General features: G+C 35.2%; 4 protein-coding genes across 7 annotated transcripts in view; 3 read left to right on the top strand and 1 right to left on the bottom strand.

Annotated features, from left to right (window-relative positions):
• On the top strand, nucleotides 1-1,504 carry LOC112161376 (DNA damage-inducible transcript 4 protein). Its single transcript, XM_024296444.2, has 2 exons — nucleotides 1-697; nucleotides 767-1,504. Exons 1-2 carry the CDS (start codon nucleotides 538-540, stop codon nucleotides 1,267-1,269), a joined length of 663 nt encoding a protein of 220 aa, XP_024152212.1. The 5' UTR covers nucleotides 1-537; the 3' UTR covers nucleotides 1,270-1,504.
• Nucleotides 1,505-1,600: 96 nt separating this feature from the next.
• dnajb12a (DnaJ heat shock protein family (Hsp40) member B12a) lies at nucleotides 1,601-7,457 on the bottom strand. The gene is made up of 9 exons (XM_024296460.2): nucleotides 7,260-7,457; nucleotides 6,768-6,942; nucleotides 4,552-4,697; nucleotides 4,305-4,475; nucleotides 3,993-4,072; nucleotides 3,807-3,916; nucleotides 3,559-3,728; nucleotides 2,191-2,337; nucleotides 1,601-2,108 (listed from the first exon to the last, which is right to left on the bottom strand). The coding sequence occupies exons 1-8, from the start codon at nucleotides 7,390-7,392 to the stop codon at nucleotides 2,216-2,218; spliced, it is 1,107 nt and encodes a 368-aa protein (XP_024152228.1). The 5' UTR covers nucleotides 7,393-7,457; the 3' UTR covers nucleotides 1,601-2,108; nucleotides 2,191-2,215.
• A 40-nt stretch (nucleotides 7,458-7,497) lies between these two features.
• trmt2b (tRNA methyltransferase 2 homolog B) lies at nucleotides 7,498-10,491 on the top strand. 2 transcript variants are annotated; one of them, XM_024296456.2, is made up of 3 exons: nucleotides 7,522-7,852; nucleotides 7,970-8,406; nucleotides 9,652-10,491. In XM_024296456.2, the coding sequence occupies exons 1-3, from the start codon at nucleotides 7,552-7,554 to the stop codon at nucleotides 10,261-10,263; spliced, it is 1,350 nt and encodes a 449-aa protein (XP_024152224.1). In that variant the 5' UTR covers nucleotides 7,522-7,551; the 3' UTR covers nucleotides 10,264-10,491. The 2 variants fall into 2 exon arrangements, with proteins under 2 accessions (XP_024152223.1, XP_024152224.1); XM_024296455.1 differs by having other exon boundaries at nucleotides 7,498-8,406.
• Nucleotides 10,492-11,303: 812 nt separating this feature from the next.
• scdb (stearoyl-CoA desaturase b) overlaps nucleotides 11,304-20,362 on the top strand; it is a 17,042-nt gene continuing 7,983 nt past the window's right edge. Inside the window, exons 1-2 of one of the 3 annotated variants that reach the window (XM_024296464.2) lie at nucleotides 11,304-11,455; nucleotides 16,750-16,975. In XM_024296464.2, coding sequence (XP_024152232.1) covers nucleotides 16,750-16,975 — 226 coding nt within the window. In that variant the 5' untranslated portion in view covers nucleotides 11,304-11,455. Of the gene's footprint in view, nucleotides 11,456-16,469; nucleotides 16,976-20,362 lie in introns of those variants that run through there. The other 2 variants (XM_024296466.2, XM_024296465.2) reach the window with 2 other exon arrangements.

Here is a 20,362-nt window from a genome sequence, read left to right on the forward strand (position 1 = left end):
ACTAAATTAAGTATTTTGTTTTCAACGTTTCAATCAGGAGCTTTGATGAAACGTGAGGGAGAAACATGTGTCAAAAGACACTTCAATTCTTTCCTAACTAACAAAAAAATCAAAACAAAAGAGACAAAGTCTACGTGCGGGACGTGTGAAGACGATCGGCCCACAGTTTCTTGCTCAACCCTTTTAGGGGTGTCGCCATTTATTAAATTTACTTTAACTGCTTCCTATTTTTTTACACTTTTAGGGAATAAAATGTAAGTAAAAAAGTCAAATGTTGCTTTTCGTTTGGTTTTATGTGTCTTTTTGGGGTAGTGGGGGTTTGATTCATCATCAAGGGCAGCAGAAGACGTGAGCTGCGACCTGATTGGCTACAAAACTCGGTGGGCGGGGCTTCGCCGCGGGGGTATTAAAGGCTTTGTTCCATTGTTGGGGGAGTGTGTTTTCCAGCTGGTCCACCTCAGGAGCAGCACTGGGGGAGATAACTTTGCACTTTTTGGGGGGTTTTCTTTGCACTATTTTCTTCTCAGTTATTCCCAGATGTCGTCCTCGTGCAGCCAGTCTCTGGACGGAAGTTTCCCGCCCACCCCCGCGGAGGACAGGGGCTCCCAGCGGCTCTCCTGGAGCAACCTGCTCCAGAGATTGACTGAGCTGAACGGCCTCAGTCCCAGAGATGATCACTACTGCAGGAGTGAAAGTGGTGAGTTTTGATTTAAAACTACCAACTTTTTCTTAGTTATTTTTTATTTAATAGTGTTTCATTTTCCAGGTTCTGTTACAGATTTATCTCTGTCAGACTCTGAAAGCAGCTTCTTCTGCTTCCCCCTGGAGGAGACCTTGGCTGCGGAGGTCGTGACCCTCATCACAGAGAGCCTCCATAACGCCTCCCCCCTCCTGTGCTGCTCCAAACTCATCCTACCTGAGAATCTGCTGCTCTCCATCAGTGAAGAACTGCTGCACTTAGCTGTCAACGAGCCCTGCGGCCTGAGGGGGGCGCTCATCGACCTGTGTGTGGACAGGGGCGACCAGGGGTCACTGTGCGAGGTGGACAGGATTGCAGTGGATCCCACCCTGGTTCCGACCTTCCACGTGACGTTAGTGTTGAGGCTGGAGTCCAACGGGCTGTGGCCTAAAGTTCAGAAGCTCTTCAGGGGCGGGAAGCCTCAGGGTTCACCGCGACAGCTCAGCTCGCTGAGGCTGAAACCCAGCTTCAGGGCCATCAGGAGGAAGCTGTACTCTTCAGGGGAGCTGCTAGTCGAGGAATGCCCCTGAGGGACGCCAGATTTGATCAATATTTTTAAAAAAGGTGGTCTAAAACACCGTCACCATGGAGACGTTGAAAGGGACGGCCTCTTCCACGGCAGCTACTCATCTGGTTATGAGGAACTCTTTCCATTGAATGTGAATTGACAACAGGGATTAAATATATATATATATCATAGGCAAATATTCAATTTTTTGTATTAATAATAATAAAAGAGCATGAAATAAACTATTTTATATTAAAGTTGTGAGTCTCTTGTGTCCATTATCATCAAAAATCACCCCACGTGTCAATCATTGGGCAGTTTTTATTCAAAGAAACTTATATCATTTCAGCAGGTTAATTAATAAATATGGTTTTACTTTATTTGTGCAACAACTTTCAATAATTATGCTCCAACAGGCTACGAGAAAATTCACAAAATGGTAATAAATGACTAATAACCCCTGCATTGTTAAAAGTAAAGTGGAATATTTACATCGAACTATAAAAATTACACACTTTTATTTATTTTTTTAATGGCTCAGACTGTCCATCTATGAGAAGGCTTTGAGGTTTCTCTAACAAAAAAAAAAAAAACAAAAAAAATAAAAATCAGGACCAAGAAAGCTAATCTCTGCAACCTTTTAGGAGTCCAAACCGACAAAGGGGGCGTGTACTTTCCACCGTCGTCCGGACACTAGAAAAAGAAAAAAGCTCGTCACAGTCCTACAGGAAGTCCCGCCTACATCGGGTTACAGATGGTTCCCTGATGAGGCCGCCGCCTCCTGCATGGAAGGCATTTTGTTAGATTCTCTGGTGAAAAATGATGCTCCAATTTATGATTTTGATTCAAGTAGTGACAAGTCTGTAGGGGAAAAAAAATACACAAAATGTTTTAGTTTTACATCTTAGCTGCACAATAAAAATGTAATTCTGTGGACACGTACCCATTTATCTACGTACAAGAGGTTTCTAGCCATCCAGTATGACTTGAATCTCAGATAACCTGGAACAGCTGGGAGTTCCCATCCTCTGTGCTCTTTGGTACAGTTCAGAATCTCCAAAGTAGCGAGCACGGTACAGCAAACCTTCCTCTGGAAGAGAAAACACAAAAATCGAACTATCTGATCACAAAACATCGTCTACAGCATTCAGTTATAGACATAAAGCTGGTTTAGTGAAGACAAATTCAACGAAATAAGAATACATGTATTCAGCTTGAGGAAAAACATCATTATTTTTTAATAATCTGTACATTTTGACTGTGAAAAGGTGTAGGGGAAAAAAAGCAGTTTTCTGTATTTAAAGTCTGTTACAAACTCAAGTAAAAACATTTTAAAATTACACTAAAAATCAGATTCATTATCATTAAAAAATATAAACTACACATTAGGGATTAGTCGACTAATTATATCAAAATCGTCAATTTAATAATTGTTACTTCATATTATATGGAGTCAGAGTGAAGTAAAGTTGAATAAAGTTGTGAACGTTCAACATAAAAAATGTACTTTTTTATATTTGAGTCAGTGAGACTAAAACTTTATCTTTTTTTGAAAAATAGTTCCTTTTTTCAGATGCTGATCTCATTTGATTTGTTTTAATGCCAGAAACTAATGAAGGACAGAGGCTGCACGATTCATTGGAGATTACATGTCATCATTTCAATAAATCCAGACGTGTTTGTCTGGTGTTGTCTGTGTTTTTTGACCAAATTTCACCACAAAGTGAACCCATTAGCCATCACCAATCTGTCTGTTTGAAAAATTTTGGGGAAAACAGAATACAGCTGGACTGTGTGTGGGCCTACATCAATATTCAATAATAATAATACAAAATTTCCCCTCATTTTTTCGTGGGTGACACGCCGGCTCTAGGATGACATCATGAAGTGGGCGGTACCCTCAGGAAGTGGTTTTACTTCCTGGTATAAAAGCAGTTAAAAAAATAACCCCTTTTTAATAAATCGTTTGTTTTTAGTGTCTCACAGGTAATATATGATATCTGAAATACTTAAGAAAATTACGGTATGGCCCCTTTAAGAGGTTGTGGGATAAATTAAACGTAACCCCCTAAAATGATTTCCAACTGGAAGATTAAAAAAGTTTAAAAAAAATGTAAAAAATATTCTATTAATTCAGTTATAAATGAAAGAAAGCATATGAATATCAAAAAATGCTGCTTATTTAAAGTCATCATATTTTCAAAATAAGAAAACAGTGAATAAATTAATTTATATATTTTTTGTGACCAAGTTTAGTAAAAAAAAACTAGGCAGCAAAGCAATAATTATCAATTGAATGTGGTGAACTCACTCTGCTGCTTCTCCTTCCAGCAGTTGTTTCTTAGATTAGAGATGTAGTCTTCTTCTACGCTTTTCTCAACATACTTCAGAGTACCGGAGTATTCTTCATGAAAACGTTCCCCCACATAAAAAGGCACCTTCAGGTTAGATGTATGCCTTTTGTGTATATGTCCCGCAGACCTGCGAAAGGAGGAAACAGCAGCTGAGCACAGCAGACGGAAGAAGAAACATCAACAAAACAAGAGGACTAAAACGTACGGGCGATAGCTAAGGCTGTATGGAGGCTGTGTGACCATCAACTGGCTGAGGGCAGAAACGACGATGAGAATCAAGATGGGTAAAATCTGGACAAACAGAGCCAGACCTCCCTGTGCAGAAACAAAAACAACATCAGTTGATCAAAAATCATCCGATAAAAGTAATAAATGCTGCAGAAGGTCTTACATCTCTGTGTTGCTCTCGTCTCTCTTGTCTATTATGGTGTGCAAAGTGCATTCTGCCATTTCTGTAAACATGTACATTACCTAGAAGGAAGACAAATGTATATGTATTGATTTCAAATCTTAAGGAGAACTTCCTCTCCAATCAGATCAATAGATTTATTTTGACTGATGATAACTCAAACTAAACCTTTTCTTCTATCACAATCCACTTTGTGGTAAAAAAGTAACTTCTAGCAAAATATTCAAAAGACTTGTACCTTTGCCCCTCCAATAAATGATTTCCAGACCTCAAACTCTGAAAACAATCACTTACTTGATGGAAATCCTCCACCAAAAAACATGTTAAAGAGGTCCTCGGGGGAGATGTCAGCTTCAAAGTCGTGGTGGTGTCTGTGTCTGTTGGGGTGTGTTCTCTCCTCTCCGTACTGATCGTACTGCCGCCGCTTTTCAGTGTTACTCAGAACGGCGTAAGCATTGCCGATGGCTGGAAAGACAAATATAAATGTGAAACTTAGCCAGCAGGAGGTTTCATATCCATCAGACAGACGTAGTAGAGGTACCTTTAAATGCTTCAGTGGCTCCGGGTGCGTGGTTTTTATCGGGGTGAAATTTTAACGCCAGCTTTCTGTAAGACTTTTTAAGGTCCTCCTCAGAGGCTGTTTTTTCCACTCCCAGAATTTGGTAATAATCTTTACAGCTTTTAATCCTGTCATGAAAAAGAAAACCATAGAAGTTTATAAATGCTGAGTGAAAACAAGAGCAAGAAACATGACAAATAATAAAACATAAAGTAGTAATTGAGTGGCTTTAGACTGAATAAGGTTGACGACATTTAGAAAGAACTTGATTTGAATAAATGCACGTTTTAAAGGCTAAAACAAGTTGAATGCAAACTTAGAGCAGACAATAAATGATTCACAAAGCTGCTATTTGCTTCTCAATCCCCAAAAAACATGGTGACCTTTAAGTAATTTAACAAAATCTCCATATTTAATAGAACACACGTGTCAAAGTCAAGGTCCGGGGTAAAGATCCGGTCCTCGGCATCATTTTATTTTATTGTTATAAATGGCCCGATTGTATCTTGTGCTTATTTCTAGTATAAATTTGACTAAATATATTTTTATATTAAAAGTTATTTAAGGTTTAAGTTGATTAATTCTGGAATAATATCCCTTTATATCATTCTTATTTGTGTTAAAACGTTGCGGTTTTAAAGTTTCAAAAATTCTCATTCTGCTTTTTGGGCCATTTTGGATTTACTAAGGTTTTTTTTAGGTTGTTTTGGAGTTTAGCTAAAATTTCAGCTACATGCTAGCTGTTTTGGCTCATTTTGGCTTTTTCACATTTTAAAGGATATTTTGACGTTTAGCAATTTTTTCAGCTACATGCTATCTGTTTTGAGTAACCCAAGTTTTTTTAGGCTAATTAGGAATTTAGCTAATATTTCAACTACATGCTAGCTGTTTTAGGCTTTTTTATTGTTTTTAGGCTGTTTTGGAGTTAGGTTAATATTTACACGCCAGCTGTTTAGGCTAATTTAGGCTTTTTTCAGTTTTGTGGGCTATTTTGAAGTTACGCTGTTTTTTTCAGCTACAAGCTAGCTGCATTGGCTAACCCAAGGTTTTTTTTTGTTTTGTTTTTTAAGGCTAATTTGGCATTTAGCTAAAATTTTAGCTGGCTATCAGCTTCATTGTTTTCAGCTATCAATTTCATCATCTTCAGAGTACAAATTCAGCTTACAGCATTCACATTAGCATCATTGTAGGTAACACTATATATCTAGTTCATAATTATGTTAAAAAGTTACGTTTTTAAATAATTAAAAATTTAGTTTTAGAATGTTCAATACATTTGTATCCTGTTCTACCTGTGACCTAAGGTGTGTTTTAGGTTTTGGCCCCTTGTGCGATTGAGTCTGACACCCCTGTACTCGAAAATAAAATAACTTTTTGCATCAACAATAAAAACATCAGAATGACAAGGTTTTGACCTGCATTTGTGTAACCTATGATGTTCTGTGCAAAGTGACAGTAAGGTGAAAATGCATTTTTGAGAAGCTTTAAATAAGGAGGACCGAAGGTCCTTTTCAAACATGAAGCGTTGCTTAAAATACCATATTATACTCTCATTTTGAATACAAATGTAACATTTTGCCACAAACATTTCTATATTTTATTACATTAAAAATAATGAAAACATTTTAATAGCTTGCTAAACAAATAAATAAAAAAACAAACAATAAAATAACTAAGTAATAAATATCTTTGCTAACTGATTGACACGTATATATTTACTAGTCTGGCTTCTGTTAGTGAAATTGTTGGTTTGCCAGATTCAAACTTAAATGACCTTTTTAAGCAATTAATTAAACCGTTTTTTTAAACTTCACATTTAATCAATTCAATGTGTCTTGTACTGTCTGTAAAAAAAGATTATGATTATGATTAAAGTTACTACAGTTAAAGAATTTGTATGTGTATGCATTTATGTGGATAGATGTTTTTCTTTTATTTGTTTGTGTTTCCAGTCAAATCATGACTAATTATTTGAAGTTTGATTTACATTATGTATAGATATATATTTGCTATGTTTGTCTTTATATTTTATTGTTGTCAAAAAAGATTTTGTGTTTTATGTTTATAATCATTCCATTTAATACTTTCCATTTTCCATATGTTATGTTAAGCTATGCTCTATTGACATGCTTTATAACTCACATTTACAGCTGCAATAAGACTATCAGAAAGTGAAGAAGAGATTATATTGCACTGACTTTTTGACAGCCTCTAGCTGCTCCGCTGTGAAAGACTTCGAAGACTCTGTGGGCCCTTGAGACACATTAGCTTCATCTCTGTGACTGCGGTGCCTCATAGTGGGTTCGTCTCCGTTCACAGGACCGCCATTTTCATCTGGAGGCTTTCCATTCTGGGCCAAGGACTCCAATAAGTCTATAAAACAGCGGTTGCATTTTATTTACGGTCTCCATCAGCTTTAACAAATGATTCATTAATCCGCTATGTTAGCTAGCTGTTAGCTGGCTGCTAGCATGATAGCTACAGAGCGGTAATGTCAGCACTTGCATATTAAATTCTAAGAAAAACAGTAAGATGATAGATAGAAATACGAGTAGTGATAGGTAAAAATGCAACAACGACTAGAATTAAACTGTTATGACATGTATGCTAACGTTAGCTAATTCGGTTGACAGTGACGGCCCAGTGTATCTGAAACCCAATCCGACCCAACAGGCGGTTTTTCTGCTTACTTCTGGCTTGGTCTGTGGGGAATAAACGCTGCGCCTTTTCCAGAAACTTCCTGGCTTTGTCGGGTTGGTTGTTGGTGATCGAATTTAGAGCTATTTTAATGCATCGCTCTGCTTCGTCCTTGTTTGAATCCATGGCGATACGGCGGAAATGTTTACCTGCCCAAAAGTCGCGCGGTGATGACGTCACTGCAATTATCTGTCTCGCAAATAAGGCATCATCGACGGATGTGTGTGTCCTTTACTCGTGTAGGGAATAGAAACAACAGCAATAGCGTTACATTTCTTAAATGAAATGGCTTTTTTATGCTTAAGGTTAGTAGAATATGTCAAAATAAGCTCTTTGTTTGCTTTAAGGAAGCCATACTTTCTGTTTTCTACAAAAACCACCATTGAAGCTGAGCAGGATAAACTACTAGCAAAAAAACAGAGGAGAAAAAGTCAGAAGAAGCATCTCTGGTCAGACAATCTGTCCTGGGAGGAAAGGCTGGCTGATGCGGTCACTCCTCTGTGGAGGCTGAGTTATGATGAGCAGCTCGAGCTGAAGCAAAAGCATCAGGAAAAAGTTCTGTCTCAGCTTGTGGATCATCTTCCAGGTGAGCCCAAGTCTTCATCACCTGTCAACAACAAACTCAGCTTCCCTCTCCTGCCCATCCTGCCATCCCCTGTAAGAGACGGCTACCGCAATAAGTCAACTTTTTCTGTCAATAAAGGAGTAGATGGAAACCCAAAGACGGTCGGATTTTATTTGGGCACTGGAAAGCAGGGAAACATAGTTTGTGTAAATGGCGACCACCTTCTGAACATGCCAGAGAAACACAAACTTGTGGCCAGATGCTATCAGGACTTCATCCGCCAGTCCTCACTTGACCCCTGCTTGCTGTTCCACGCTGGAGGTCACTGGAGGGAAGTGACGGTTAGGACTAACGCAAAGGGACACACCATGGCGATTGTTTATTTTCACCCTCAAACGCTCTCTCCAGAGGAAGTGTCTGTTCATAAAGCTGACCTGGTGGATTACTTCACGCGAGGGCCCGGATCCGTCTGTCAGCTGGACTCGCTTTTCTTCCAAGAGAGCTCCATGACTCGCTGCAGCCACGAGGAATCGCCCTACCAGCTCCTTTATGGCCAGCCGCACATATACGAGAAGGTAAACAACAAACATATTACAGATATAACCCAGTGAAAGAACAAATCCCATTTATTGTCAAAAAGTCATTCAGTTTGTGTTTATTTCTTCAAAGTGGAGGCTGTCTGAAAGATCTACACCAAACTGAACACAAAAGGAATTTAATCACCACTAGTGATGTAACGATTCATCAATTCTTATTATAATTTGTGGTTGGCGAAACAATTCATAGTCAAAATTGGTTTATTTTGCTGATCTAAAATCAATCCAGGACATCTTTAGCCAAAACTTCAACCAGTGTGACTCAGATAAATATCTGGAACTGAACAGTGCAGGTGAATTATTCCAGATTCTCCTTATTTCTCACAGGATAATGAAGTGTAAATTAAATATATGTACAAATAAACAAGTAAACAAGAATTCATAACAAATCCATTAACATTTTAGTTCCATAAATTTGATTTTGCACATAAAAATAAAACAAACAGAGCATTATTAGAACATTAAGTAGAAAATAAGAAAGTAGTAAAATGTTGTTACTTTGTACTTTTTCTTGTTTACTTCGTAGTTTTGAGTATTTCATCTTCTTACTTTGACCTTTTGTGATACTTGGGCTAATTATTTGCTCTGACTGTTTTATAAAAAAATCTGTATATACAATACGTTTATAATATATGTATATATATATAAATTTTTTAATAAAATGTATTTATTTACAAGACAGTAGGGCATCATAAGCAAACTGGACTCCTCTGGAGACTTCAATAGAAAAGTCACCTTCACAGTAATGCCTCTAAAGATGCTGTAGAAAATTAAAATTGAGAGTACACATTTCATATAAAGTAAATAGTGTCAGTTTTACTGTGGTAAAGTCACCAATTACTACTCTCCTCTATTTGGTAGGAACAATAACTGAGTGTCAGTGTTTGTAAAGCTTATTCAAAAATTCAGTTTTTGATGTACAAACGGCCAATTGAATGCAAATTTTAGTGTTGTACAACAATAACAGAAAGTCATTGTTGTGTTACCTTGAAGATCTGTTTGTGACATTTAACCGCCCTTACTTTATAAGTCAAGGACAACTGAAATAAGATAATATTTGTTATCTAGTCTTGGCTTTTGTTTATATCGGAGACTATGATTGTTGATTTTTTGTTGTGAGAAAGAACTATTTTCCAGTTTAATCAAACGTCTCAGAATGTTGATTAGATTAAATTATGAGGAAAATAATGAAGAGAAATTGAAGTCAGTTTTTCTGATTTGCAGGTTTTGGGTTTCAAGTTCCGCGTTTCCCCAGATGCCTTTTTCCAGGTGAACCAGGCGGCTGCGGAGGTGCTTTATGCTACTTTGAGGGACCTCATTTCCCCAAACACGGAGAAATTAGGAACATCTACCGACACTCTTCTAGACGTGTGCTGTGGGACCGGTGCCATTGGAATCACCGCATCTCCTCGGGTGGAGAAAGTAATCGGAATCGAGCTCATCGAGCAGGCAGTGGAAGACGCCGTTCACAACACCGCTCTTAACAATGTGCTAAACTGCCAGTTCGTTTCTGGGAAGGCGGAGGCGGTGCTTCCTGGTGTCATGGTGGACTTGAGCTGCTCGGGTGGAGGCCTCACGGCGGTGGTGAACCCGGCTCGAGCTGGCCTTCACTACAGAGTGGTCAGAGCGCTCCGAAACCAGCCTAGCATCCGCAGACTGATCTACGTTTCCTGCAAACCAGATGGGGAAGCCATGAGGAACTTCAGGGAACTTTGTTGTCCTCCTGATCCACAGAAAAAACTCACAGGAGAGGCCTTTTCTCCTACGCTGGCTGTTCCCGTGGACATGTTCCCACACACTCCTCACTGTGAACTTGTGCTGCTTTTTGAACGCTAGTACAGCAGAAGCCGGCTTTTAGCATTTTAGAATTATATGATGTAAAATTATTTTTTTAAAACCATCTCTGAAAAAAGTAAGAATTGCAGATTTACAGAACTGCTTGTGTTGAACTAATAATACAAATGAAAATTGTAATTTAACTCTTATCCATTCTTTATGTCTGTAGTATCCTCTTTTGACCACCAGGTGGAGCCATTGTGTATTAAAATACCTCTTATACAGAGATTTTCCCTCTGATCTGTTTCATAATGATTCCAGTTCACTAAAGGTCATAATGTCACGAGTGTTTAAAGTGTACAAGGCATGATAAGTGAGCAAAGCTTACATGAGCTCATATGTTGAAACTAGATGGCCTTGGCTTCAAAATTGGCTGCTCTTTGATTTTTGGGCAAAGATGTTCAAAATGAATCGGGTCGATAGAAATGTAGATCATAAAATGTCACTAAAGTGCTGGAGCTCCATATAGTTATAAATGAGTCATTTCTTTTATGCTCAATAACTTATTTTTTAACAGTTTTATCCTATTTGAAGCCGACGTTTTCTGGAACAAATCTGTCTTAGATACTAAGTGTTATGCAATATTTTACTTTTTTAAAATGACACTAAACTTGTGATTTTTGTATCAAATTTGACCATTTCTTAATACCTTTTAAGGTCAGTTTTTAAGTGTTTTAGCACCTCTAGGAAATTACATTTTAGCGACTTCTATAAAAGCAAATATAAAAAATATCACGTGAATTTTGATATTACATATTTATTTATTTATTCTCCTAGCATACAGCTGAGCATGATGAAAAAAATGCATTTTTATGACAATTTTTATGCCTTTTTTCATAAATACGAGACAAAATAAAGCTTTACATGAACTGAGCATCTTTTGTGTGAAACTGGAGATGGAGTCGAGTCTTCCTCCTTCACTGGTCCCTGCTGTCACTGTGGAGTGTCAGATGAGGTGACTTTTTTTTTTTTCGCCCTGTCTATTGCAATGTTTGATCTATTTTAGGAGTCAAATATAGAGGCCGATTTGTGCTTTTGAGCTTCGTGTATCTGATGGGGGCAAACAGCAGTTAAGTAAACAGTCAGGGTGATATTTAAGTTTGGGGGCATCTATTTGTTTTGGAAGAAGATACTTTACAAAGATTTTGGGAGAGACAACATCTGTTGTCTTGAGGAGGCTGTGGCAGCAGAGGTGAGCATACGAGATGAAGATCTTCATTTTATTATTATTGTTATTAATTAATTAATTAATTTTTATTCTAGTCCAGACAGTATTTCACTTTAGACGTCTGCATGTTGTTTGCGGCAAAATATAACTTTAAAAACAAAAAATGTAATGTTCATTTTTTTTATACTTGTTGCACAAAAACATTAATTAAACTGTATTATTTAATCCAACAGATCATTTTATATGTCCACTTTTTTAACTTTTAGGATAATAATATTAAAAACAAATGCAGTATTTGTTGTGAAGTATAAAAAATATATATTTTCGATGCCATTTTCAATATTATTTTATTAAATATAATAGTAAGCCTAATTTTTAATGTCTAAAATAAAATGACTCTGGAGTTAGGTGCTGTTAAAAATAAGAGTAAAACATATAAACCTGAACTAGCTCAAAATTATATTAAAAAGATATAATTTGTTACTCAATTACTTACAAATTTAAGGCTAAAAAAAAGTATTTTTTTTTTTTTTTAGAAAAACTACTCAAGATTAGTCTAAAACTTTTAAAAATAAAGACAAAGAAAGCAACATATTAAAGTAAAAAAATGATTATATTAATATAATAATATTTCTAAAAGCTAAAACAGTTTCTGAACTTGACTAAATAAAAATATTTTATTTTTATTTTTATCAGCCTTCACTCATGGACTTCTACTAATATTTTTATAGACATTTTAAGTGAACCGATTTATTTGACTGCAACTAAAATACCAATTATCGATTACTATTAAGTAATATGCCATTTTTGCATCAAATGAAAAGCATTTTTACTCACCCCTGCATAACTTTCAAAGTACACAGCAGTTTTATTGTCTTTGAAATTTCAAAAAATCTTCACATCCTAACTGCATGTTTGTTATGCCAATAATTAGCTTTAAGCACTTATCTAAAATACATTTTGTTCTAGACTATTACCTTGAATTCCTAGAACAAAATGTTACAAATGTTTACACAGAAAAAAAGGTGTATCTGAGTTAATTCTTCATGATAAATCTAGTCAAGTACAAGTAGAGTACTGCAAACAACATATAGATTAATTCGTAATTTTTTACATTTTTTTAGACATATATTACCGTATTCTGTAAAACCTATTGGTTAGATCTGAAATATGAGCGTAATAATGGACCCAGACTTGAACTTCTAAAGTCAAATAATCTACAGTGTCATCAGCAATTTCACATTATTGCCAGGCAGGATCAAAGGTTTACTGTAAGCCAGATTCAGGGGGACTTATTTAAGCTTTCATCTCTGGTAGGTTAGACTGCAGGAACATCTGCTTACTGGTCCCACTAAATGTCCAGAACGTTGCAGCTAAACCCAGGAAATACTGCTATATCTGCCTAATCCTTAGGTATTTTGCAATAAATATTATTTCAAACTTTTGTGTAAGTCTATCATTGGTTTGCCTTCTAAGTACACATCTGATGTACTGGTCCCATGTGAGCCACTTCAGACTCTGAGAAGCTCAGGAGGACAGTCCTGCAGCTGGTGCTCTGAGTCACAGTGAACAGCATTTTTGTTCTGATCTGGAACCGTCCTCCTGCTGATGTTAGACACAGCTCTCTGACAATGTTCAAGAACAGGTTCAAAACTATTTTAAGTTTCGTTATTTGAAGTGTTTCAGCTCCACTTGTTGTTTTGCATTTATTTTTAGCTGTAAATTTGAATGTGGTTTTCTGTTTTTCACTAGAGAACCATGCATTAACCACTGTGGGAAATATGCTTTGGAGAAAAACAGATTTTAAAAATGAATTTATCATGTGTGTAGCTTCTCTTAGCAAAGGGGTTGGCATCCTTTAATAGTAAAAAAAAAAACATTTTCTACTGATCAAAACCTAGAAGGAGCCGCATAGTCTTACTTTATTCTTTAAGAAATTCAGATTTGCAAACATGACCTTCTTTTTTATTTATTATTTTTTTAATAAATGTGAATTATGTTAAGTCATGTTGGCACAAACAAAAGCAAAAATATAAAAAGAAACCTGCATGTCTCATTTTTTTAAAAACGTTTTTACCTTTAGTAGAGGCCAAATTAGCAAAAAAGCTTGCTCGTTGCTTAATTACTAGCTGAACTCCAAATTAGAATACAATTCGTAAATAAATTAAATCAGCCAAAAACGTTAGCACGTTGCTAAAATAAAAGCTAAACTCTAAATTAGCCTAAGAAACCCAGTGGATAACAAATTAGCCAAAAATGTTAGCATATTGCTAAAATATTAGCTAAACTCCAAATTAGCATAAAAAAGTCATTAGAGGCCAAATTAGCCAAAAAAGCTGCTTCGTTGCTTAATTAGCTGAACTCTAAAATAGCCTAAAATTCTTCAGTAAACTAAATTAGTCAAAAATGTTGCTAAAATAGAAGCTAAACTCTAAATTATTCCAAAAAAACTTTAGTAGATAATGAATTAGGTGAAAACATAAGCATTTTGGCAAAATATTAGCTAAATTCCAAATTAGCCTAAAATTCCTCAGTAAACCAAATTAGTCAAAAACATTCACTTGTTGCTAAAATAAAACCAAAGACTCTAAATTTTCCTAAAAATCACAGTAGATAACAAATTAGCCAAAAAGGTTAGCATGTCGCTAAAATATTAGCTAAATTCCATATTAGCATAAAAACCTCAGTAGATGCCACAATAGCCAAAAAAGATATGGTAGCATATTCCTTAATTACTAGCTAACTTTCAAAAATAGTCTAACTCTCAATTAGCCTAAAAACCCCAGTAGTAAACAGACTAGCAAAGAAAGTTAGCATGTTGCTAAAATAGAAGCTAAACTCTAAATTAGCCTAAAAGCCCCAGTAGTAAACAGACTAGCAAAAAATGTTAGCATGTTGCTAATATAGAAGCTAAACTCTAAATTAGCCTAAAAGCCCCAGTAGTAAACAGACTAGCAAAAAATGTTAGCATGTTGCTAAAATAGAAGCTAAACTCTACATTTTTTAAAAATACTATTTTATTTTTCTTCAGCCAAAGAGCCACCATGGAGAGATAAAAGAGCCACATGTGGTTCTGGAGCCGCAGGTTGCAGACCCCTGACTTAGCAAAACATAGTACACTTAAAGTTTATTTCATGAAGTACAGGAAAGGAAGCATACTAACTAAACACTTATTTAGTCTAAACTGTAACAATACATAGATAGTATATAAAATTAGTACATTTCTAATATACTGCCTCATTTTTAGCTTAGACTATGTATACGCCTAAGTAGATTACTTTTTGCCAAAGGTTACCACATCCTTTAGCAAAAAGTATTACACATAAAGTTTATTTTATGAAGTACATCTAGGATAGGGAGTATACTAACTGAATACTTCAGTCTAAATTCTAACATTTTAATGCTACAATATGTACAGTAGATTGTATTAAAAACACATTTCTAGTACACTGCCTCCCTTTAGCTTAGACTATACTTGTAGTACACCTAGGTAGATTACTTTTTGCTAAGGGTTACTACATCCCTTAGCAAAAAGTACTACATGTGAAGTTCATTTTATTAAGTATACTTGAGCAAACGTATAAGTATAGTAAGCATACTATGTTTGTACATGTTTTGTAGGAAGAATACTAACTGAATACTTCCTCCAAAAAAATGGAACAATTTAAGTTTACAATATGTACATAGTATATAAAAAGTAAGCTTTAAGTATACTGCCTCACTTTTAGACTGTACATACTCGTAATACACCTAAGTAGATTATTTTTGCTAAAGGTTCCTTCAACCCATAGCAAAAAGTAGTACAATTGAAGTTTATTTTATGAAGTACATGTGTGATGGGGTGTTTCCTAACTAACTGAATACTTCTTCAGTCTAATTTGGAACATTTTAAGTTTACAATACATGGATAGTATAAAAAAGTACATTTCTAATATAGTGCCTCACTTTTAGTATAGTCTATGTATACTTGTAGTACACCTAAGTAGATTACTTTTTGCTAAGGGTTACTACAACTCTTGGCAAAAAGTAGTACACACCAAACTTATTTTATTAAGTGATCGTCAGTATGAATATAAGCACAGCAAGTGTACTACAGACCATGTACAGTATGTGTTGTGTTGGAAAAAAAAACTACACTTCCTCCCACTAAATTGAAATTCCAATTTAGTATGTATAGAGAGTATCTAATATATAACGAGTAAACTTCAAGTAAACTACCTCACTTTTACACTATGTATACTCGTAGTACACCTAAATAGACAACTTTTTGCTTAGCAAAGCAAAAAAGTAGTACGTTTGAAGTTTATTTTATGAAGTATACTTGACCATAAGAATAAAAAGTATACTACAGATCATGTCGGTGTAATGTAGAAAGTGTTCTAACTAAATACTTGTTTAGACTAAAAAAGTACAACATTCAGAGGTATGTAAAGAGTAAAATTACCATCTCACTTTTTGTGTACTCAATATTTAATTCTAGTGCACCTAAGTAGATTACTTTTTGCTACAGGTTACTATAACCCTTAGAAGAAAGTACTACACTTGAAGTTTATTTTATGAAGTATACTTGAGTATAAGTATAATCATAGCAAGCATACTGGAGATCATACCATGTAGTGGAGGAATAGGAAATTTGAACATTTGAAGTTCACAATATATGGATAGTACACAAAAAGTAAACTTAAAGTATAGGCTTCTGCTTTGTTTTTTGCATAGACTACTTATAGTAAACCCAAATAGAAATTTGTTTTCTTTGAAGTTTATTTTATGAAGTATACTTGAGTATTTAGGTCAACAAGTTGCAGTCCATGGGAAGAATACTAACAAAAATACTTAATTTGTCAACTACATCTGAATCTTACAGTACACAATTAGTAGGTTATACTATATATGGTATATTTTGTCATACAAATACCATTTTTTTCAAAGCTGATACTTGTGTAAATTGCTGAGCTGCTGCTCCTGGAGATGTAACAAGTGTTGTGAATAATGTGACTGAGTTGCTAATAGCAACAGCGTTTCATCGCAAGCGAGCAGCTGAAAACAATCTTTGATTTAGCGCAACGAATACTGAGAAATGCGCAAATGAAAACATGTCACAGGAGCGCAACGATAGGCTGCGTCAGCCCTCTGGAATACGCCTCGGAAAGAGTGACATGCCAGCCGCCTATATCCGCTGTGGGCGCTGCTGGAGTGGGTATGACCGCTGCCAGCCACCGTACCTTCCTCCGTCTGTCCGCATCACGCTGCGCGCATCGAACTAAACAACATATCCCTCTTCTTCTTTCTTTCTTTTTTTCCCTGCCGTTTTTGGAAAGATGACCGAAGCAAAAAGCACAGATCACCGCGCCGGTAAACAACAGAACGGAGAAGCAGAAACCTCGACTGTGGATGATGTTTTTGACAACACCTATAAAGAGAAATCGGGGAAGCCGCCGATGGTGTTTGTGTGGAGAAACATCATCCTGATGTCTCTTTTGCATCTCGGTGCACTTTATGGAGTGACTCTCATCCCTTCCGCATCACCTTCAACACTTGCATGGAGTAAGTAACAGAAAAAAAAATCTAATGTCGACTAAAAGAGAAAATGTGCTGATGCTGCTGAGCAACCATTGCTAACTCCTGTCTGTCTGTGGGGTCATGCCTGCAGGAATCATGGAGAATGAGTCACTCTGGCCTCATTTCCACTGTAGACCTTCTTTAATCATGTGTTCGACCTAATTTAAGCTCAATTAATTGCAAAAGTTTATAATAAAAACTGGATTTATTATATTATGGAGAACAATATATTATTTTATGTTAATTATTTGTATGCTTTTAATTGTAATTTTTAAAGGTATATTTTTTAAATAAAGTTGTGTTCAAGTTCTCCTAGTCTAAACAACCTGAGCAAACAGAAAAATCCCATTAAATCCCCACTGTGCCAAATGAACAACACTTATGGACTTAATGGATAGTCGTGTCCCCTTTAATGGCAGCAGCTGGAGTCAGGCGCCTCAGATGAGCAGAGATCTGAAAAATGTGTGAGGAAAAAGAAGTAAATGCACTTTTTAAATTCCTCACAAGGCTAAAATATTCATAACAACTTGTATTTAAAGTGTTTTTTGCTATGATTTGATGCAGGCCTGTGCTAATTGACTGACACATGGCAGATTGGCAAAACAAGATTAGCTTAGTGTAAATATAAAGTGTAATTTAGGTAAAAGGTAATTTAATGTCATTTTTTTTTATTAGTTTCCAGCTATTATATGTAGATGTATGCTAACATCTGTGCAAATTTTGTTTTCTTAGATTGTGTGATTGTTATGCAATAGCATCCACAAATTCCTCATTTGAAATATAATTTGGGAAATTTCGAAAACGAAATCAAATTTCTATCAAAAATTAATTCAAAATATTCCAACAAGTATCCAGTGATTTATGTAATTTTGCTTAAAAAAAAATCACTTTGATAGTTGCACATAGTGTTATCATAATCACAAAAAACAAGTTTAATTGGGTCACAAGCTTTTACTTTGATTCTTTTTAGTTAGTTGTGTAACCTTCCAACATCTACAGTCACATTAACTCACCACCTGTTCATTTTCAAGTTAAATCTAGTTCTTTTATTTGACAGATTAACTCAACAAATTCTGGCATTTTTGATTTTTTTTTTTTTTTTTTTTTTTTTTTTTTTTTTTTTTTTTTTGCCTAAAGATAGCTGTTTATACCATTGCTGCTTTTAGGAAGTAGTTACCTTTTTGCTCCATATATTGTTGATTAAATCCTGATTTCAAACTTGCATTAAAAAATAACTTAATATTCTAATTTTACAATTTGTTTTCAGTTTTTGCATATTTTGTGAAATAGTTGAGATCCATATTCATGGTTTCATTTTTGTTTTTGTTAATATCAGAAAATCTAAATATTTGAAGCATTTTGTGAGCATGAATTCATCTGAAGAATATTTTTAATGGCCTGTTATTGTTTTTGATCAATATGGATCTTACTGGGGTAGATGCTTGAGTCCGTTTAAGCTACAAACTGATGTTCTCCTCACAAAGAAGGTTCTGCATCTAAAGCAGTAAAAGATTTCCACTATGATGCACTTTCAGCAAAGCGCAGAGGTAAAGGTTCAATGTAGTTTTTATGCTATTTTTGTCCTGCAACTGCTGCTTTTCACAAACTTCAACTTTCAACTACTTCTAGGAATAAAAACCCTTGATGTTTGTCATCTAAAACTACTGTAGTGATGGTTTCACGGCCATGTCAGAAGGACCCAGAGACAAAGACAAAACATCACAAGCCAAATCAAACTTGTCTTTAAGTTATCTTTTGAAATTTAGATATTTTCTATATTTTTGAAGCCTTGTCACTTCTGTTAAACTGATTTTTTTTATTTTTATTTAAAAAATGTTCATAGATGAAATAGTGGTGGAAAAAGGTCTTAGAAATGGGGTTGTAACTTTCCAAAGACTTGTCTGTCAGATAACAGCTCTAACTTTTTAATTTTTGGCATGTTTTATGGTAATTTTATGATTTCAAATAGTGTGTTTGGTCCTACTACAATCAGTTATTATAGTTGGTTGATATTCTCCAGTCATGCATGATTGTGGGTTTTTTAAGTGAAGAAAGAGAGGAAATTTCCCCCAAACAGAAGAGCGATAAGCAGTTTAAATTGTTGGATTACCTTGGATCTTAATAGTGTGAATGGCCATTATTTTTTGTTTTTATGTTAAAAATCTTGAGTGCATGGAACTTTGACCTTTTATCTATGTCAATCTTCTTGACCCAACCTTCTCCACCACATGCTATCATATAAATTAGTAATCATGAAGCCAAATGTTTTTTTCAGTTTTTAAGCTAGGTCTATTAGCATGATGTCATCCAGGGGTTTCAAACTCAATCGCACAAACACACTTTAGGTCGCGGGCCGAACAGGATAAATATTTATTGAACACTCTAAAACTACAATTTTTAAAACTTAAACAAAATTATGAACTAGATATACACCAATAACTGCGACAATGCTAGTTTGAATGCTGTAAGCTGAATTTGGCCGCTGAAGATGCTAGTGCTGATAGCTGAAGATGCTGAAATTGATAGCCAAAAATTCAGAAGCTGATAGCTGAAATCACTGAAGCTTATATCTGAAAATGCTGAAGCTGATAGCTAGCTAAAAAAATAGCTAAATGCCAAATTAGTCTAAAAAAACAGAAAAAAAGCCTAAGTTAGCCAAAACAGCTAGCATGTAGCTGAAATATTAGCTAAACCTCAAAACCGCCTAAAAAAAGCCTAAGCTAGCCAAAATAGCTAGCATCTAGGAGAAAAAAAACTAGCTAAACTTTAAAAATATCCTTAAAAAACAAAAAAAAAGTCTAAATTAGCCAAAACATCTAGCATGTAGCTAAATATTGGCTAAACTTCAAAACAGACTAAAAAACAAAACAAAAACAAAGCCTAAATTAGCCATACAGATGGCATGTAGCTGAAATATTAGCTAAACTTCAAAACAGTCTAAAAAACTGAAAGAAGCCTAAGTTAGCCAAAATAGCTAGCATGTATCTGAAAAAACTAGTTAAACTTTAAAAATATCCTAAAAAAGTCTAGATTAGCCAAAACAGTTAGCATGTAGCTGAAATATTAGCTAAACTCCAAAATGGACTAAAAAAAATCTAATTAAATGCCAAAATAGTCCAAAAAGCTAGCAGAATTACATTTTTTTTTCAAACTTTAAAAAAGTAACTTTTTAAAATAATTATGAATAACAAAAAAGGCAGCAATATTATTCGAGAATAGATAAACTTAAATAACTTTCAATATTTTACTCTCTAAATTATCCAAGTTAGAAATGTGAAAGTTAACATCGGGCCATTAATACAAAAAAATAAAATGATCTGGAGGGCCAGATAGAATTACCTGGACCTTGACTTTTACCCATGATGTAATCAC

This window comes from Oryzias melastigma, linkage group LG15 (assembly GCF_002922805.2).
Source record: "Oryzias melastigma strain HK-1 linkage group LG15, ASM292280v2, whole genome shotgun sequence".
Lineage (NCBI taxonomy): Eukaryota > Metazoa > Chordata > Actinopteri > Beloniformes > Adrianichthyidae > Oryzias > Oryzias melastigma.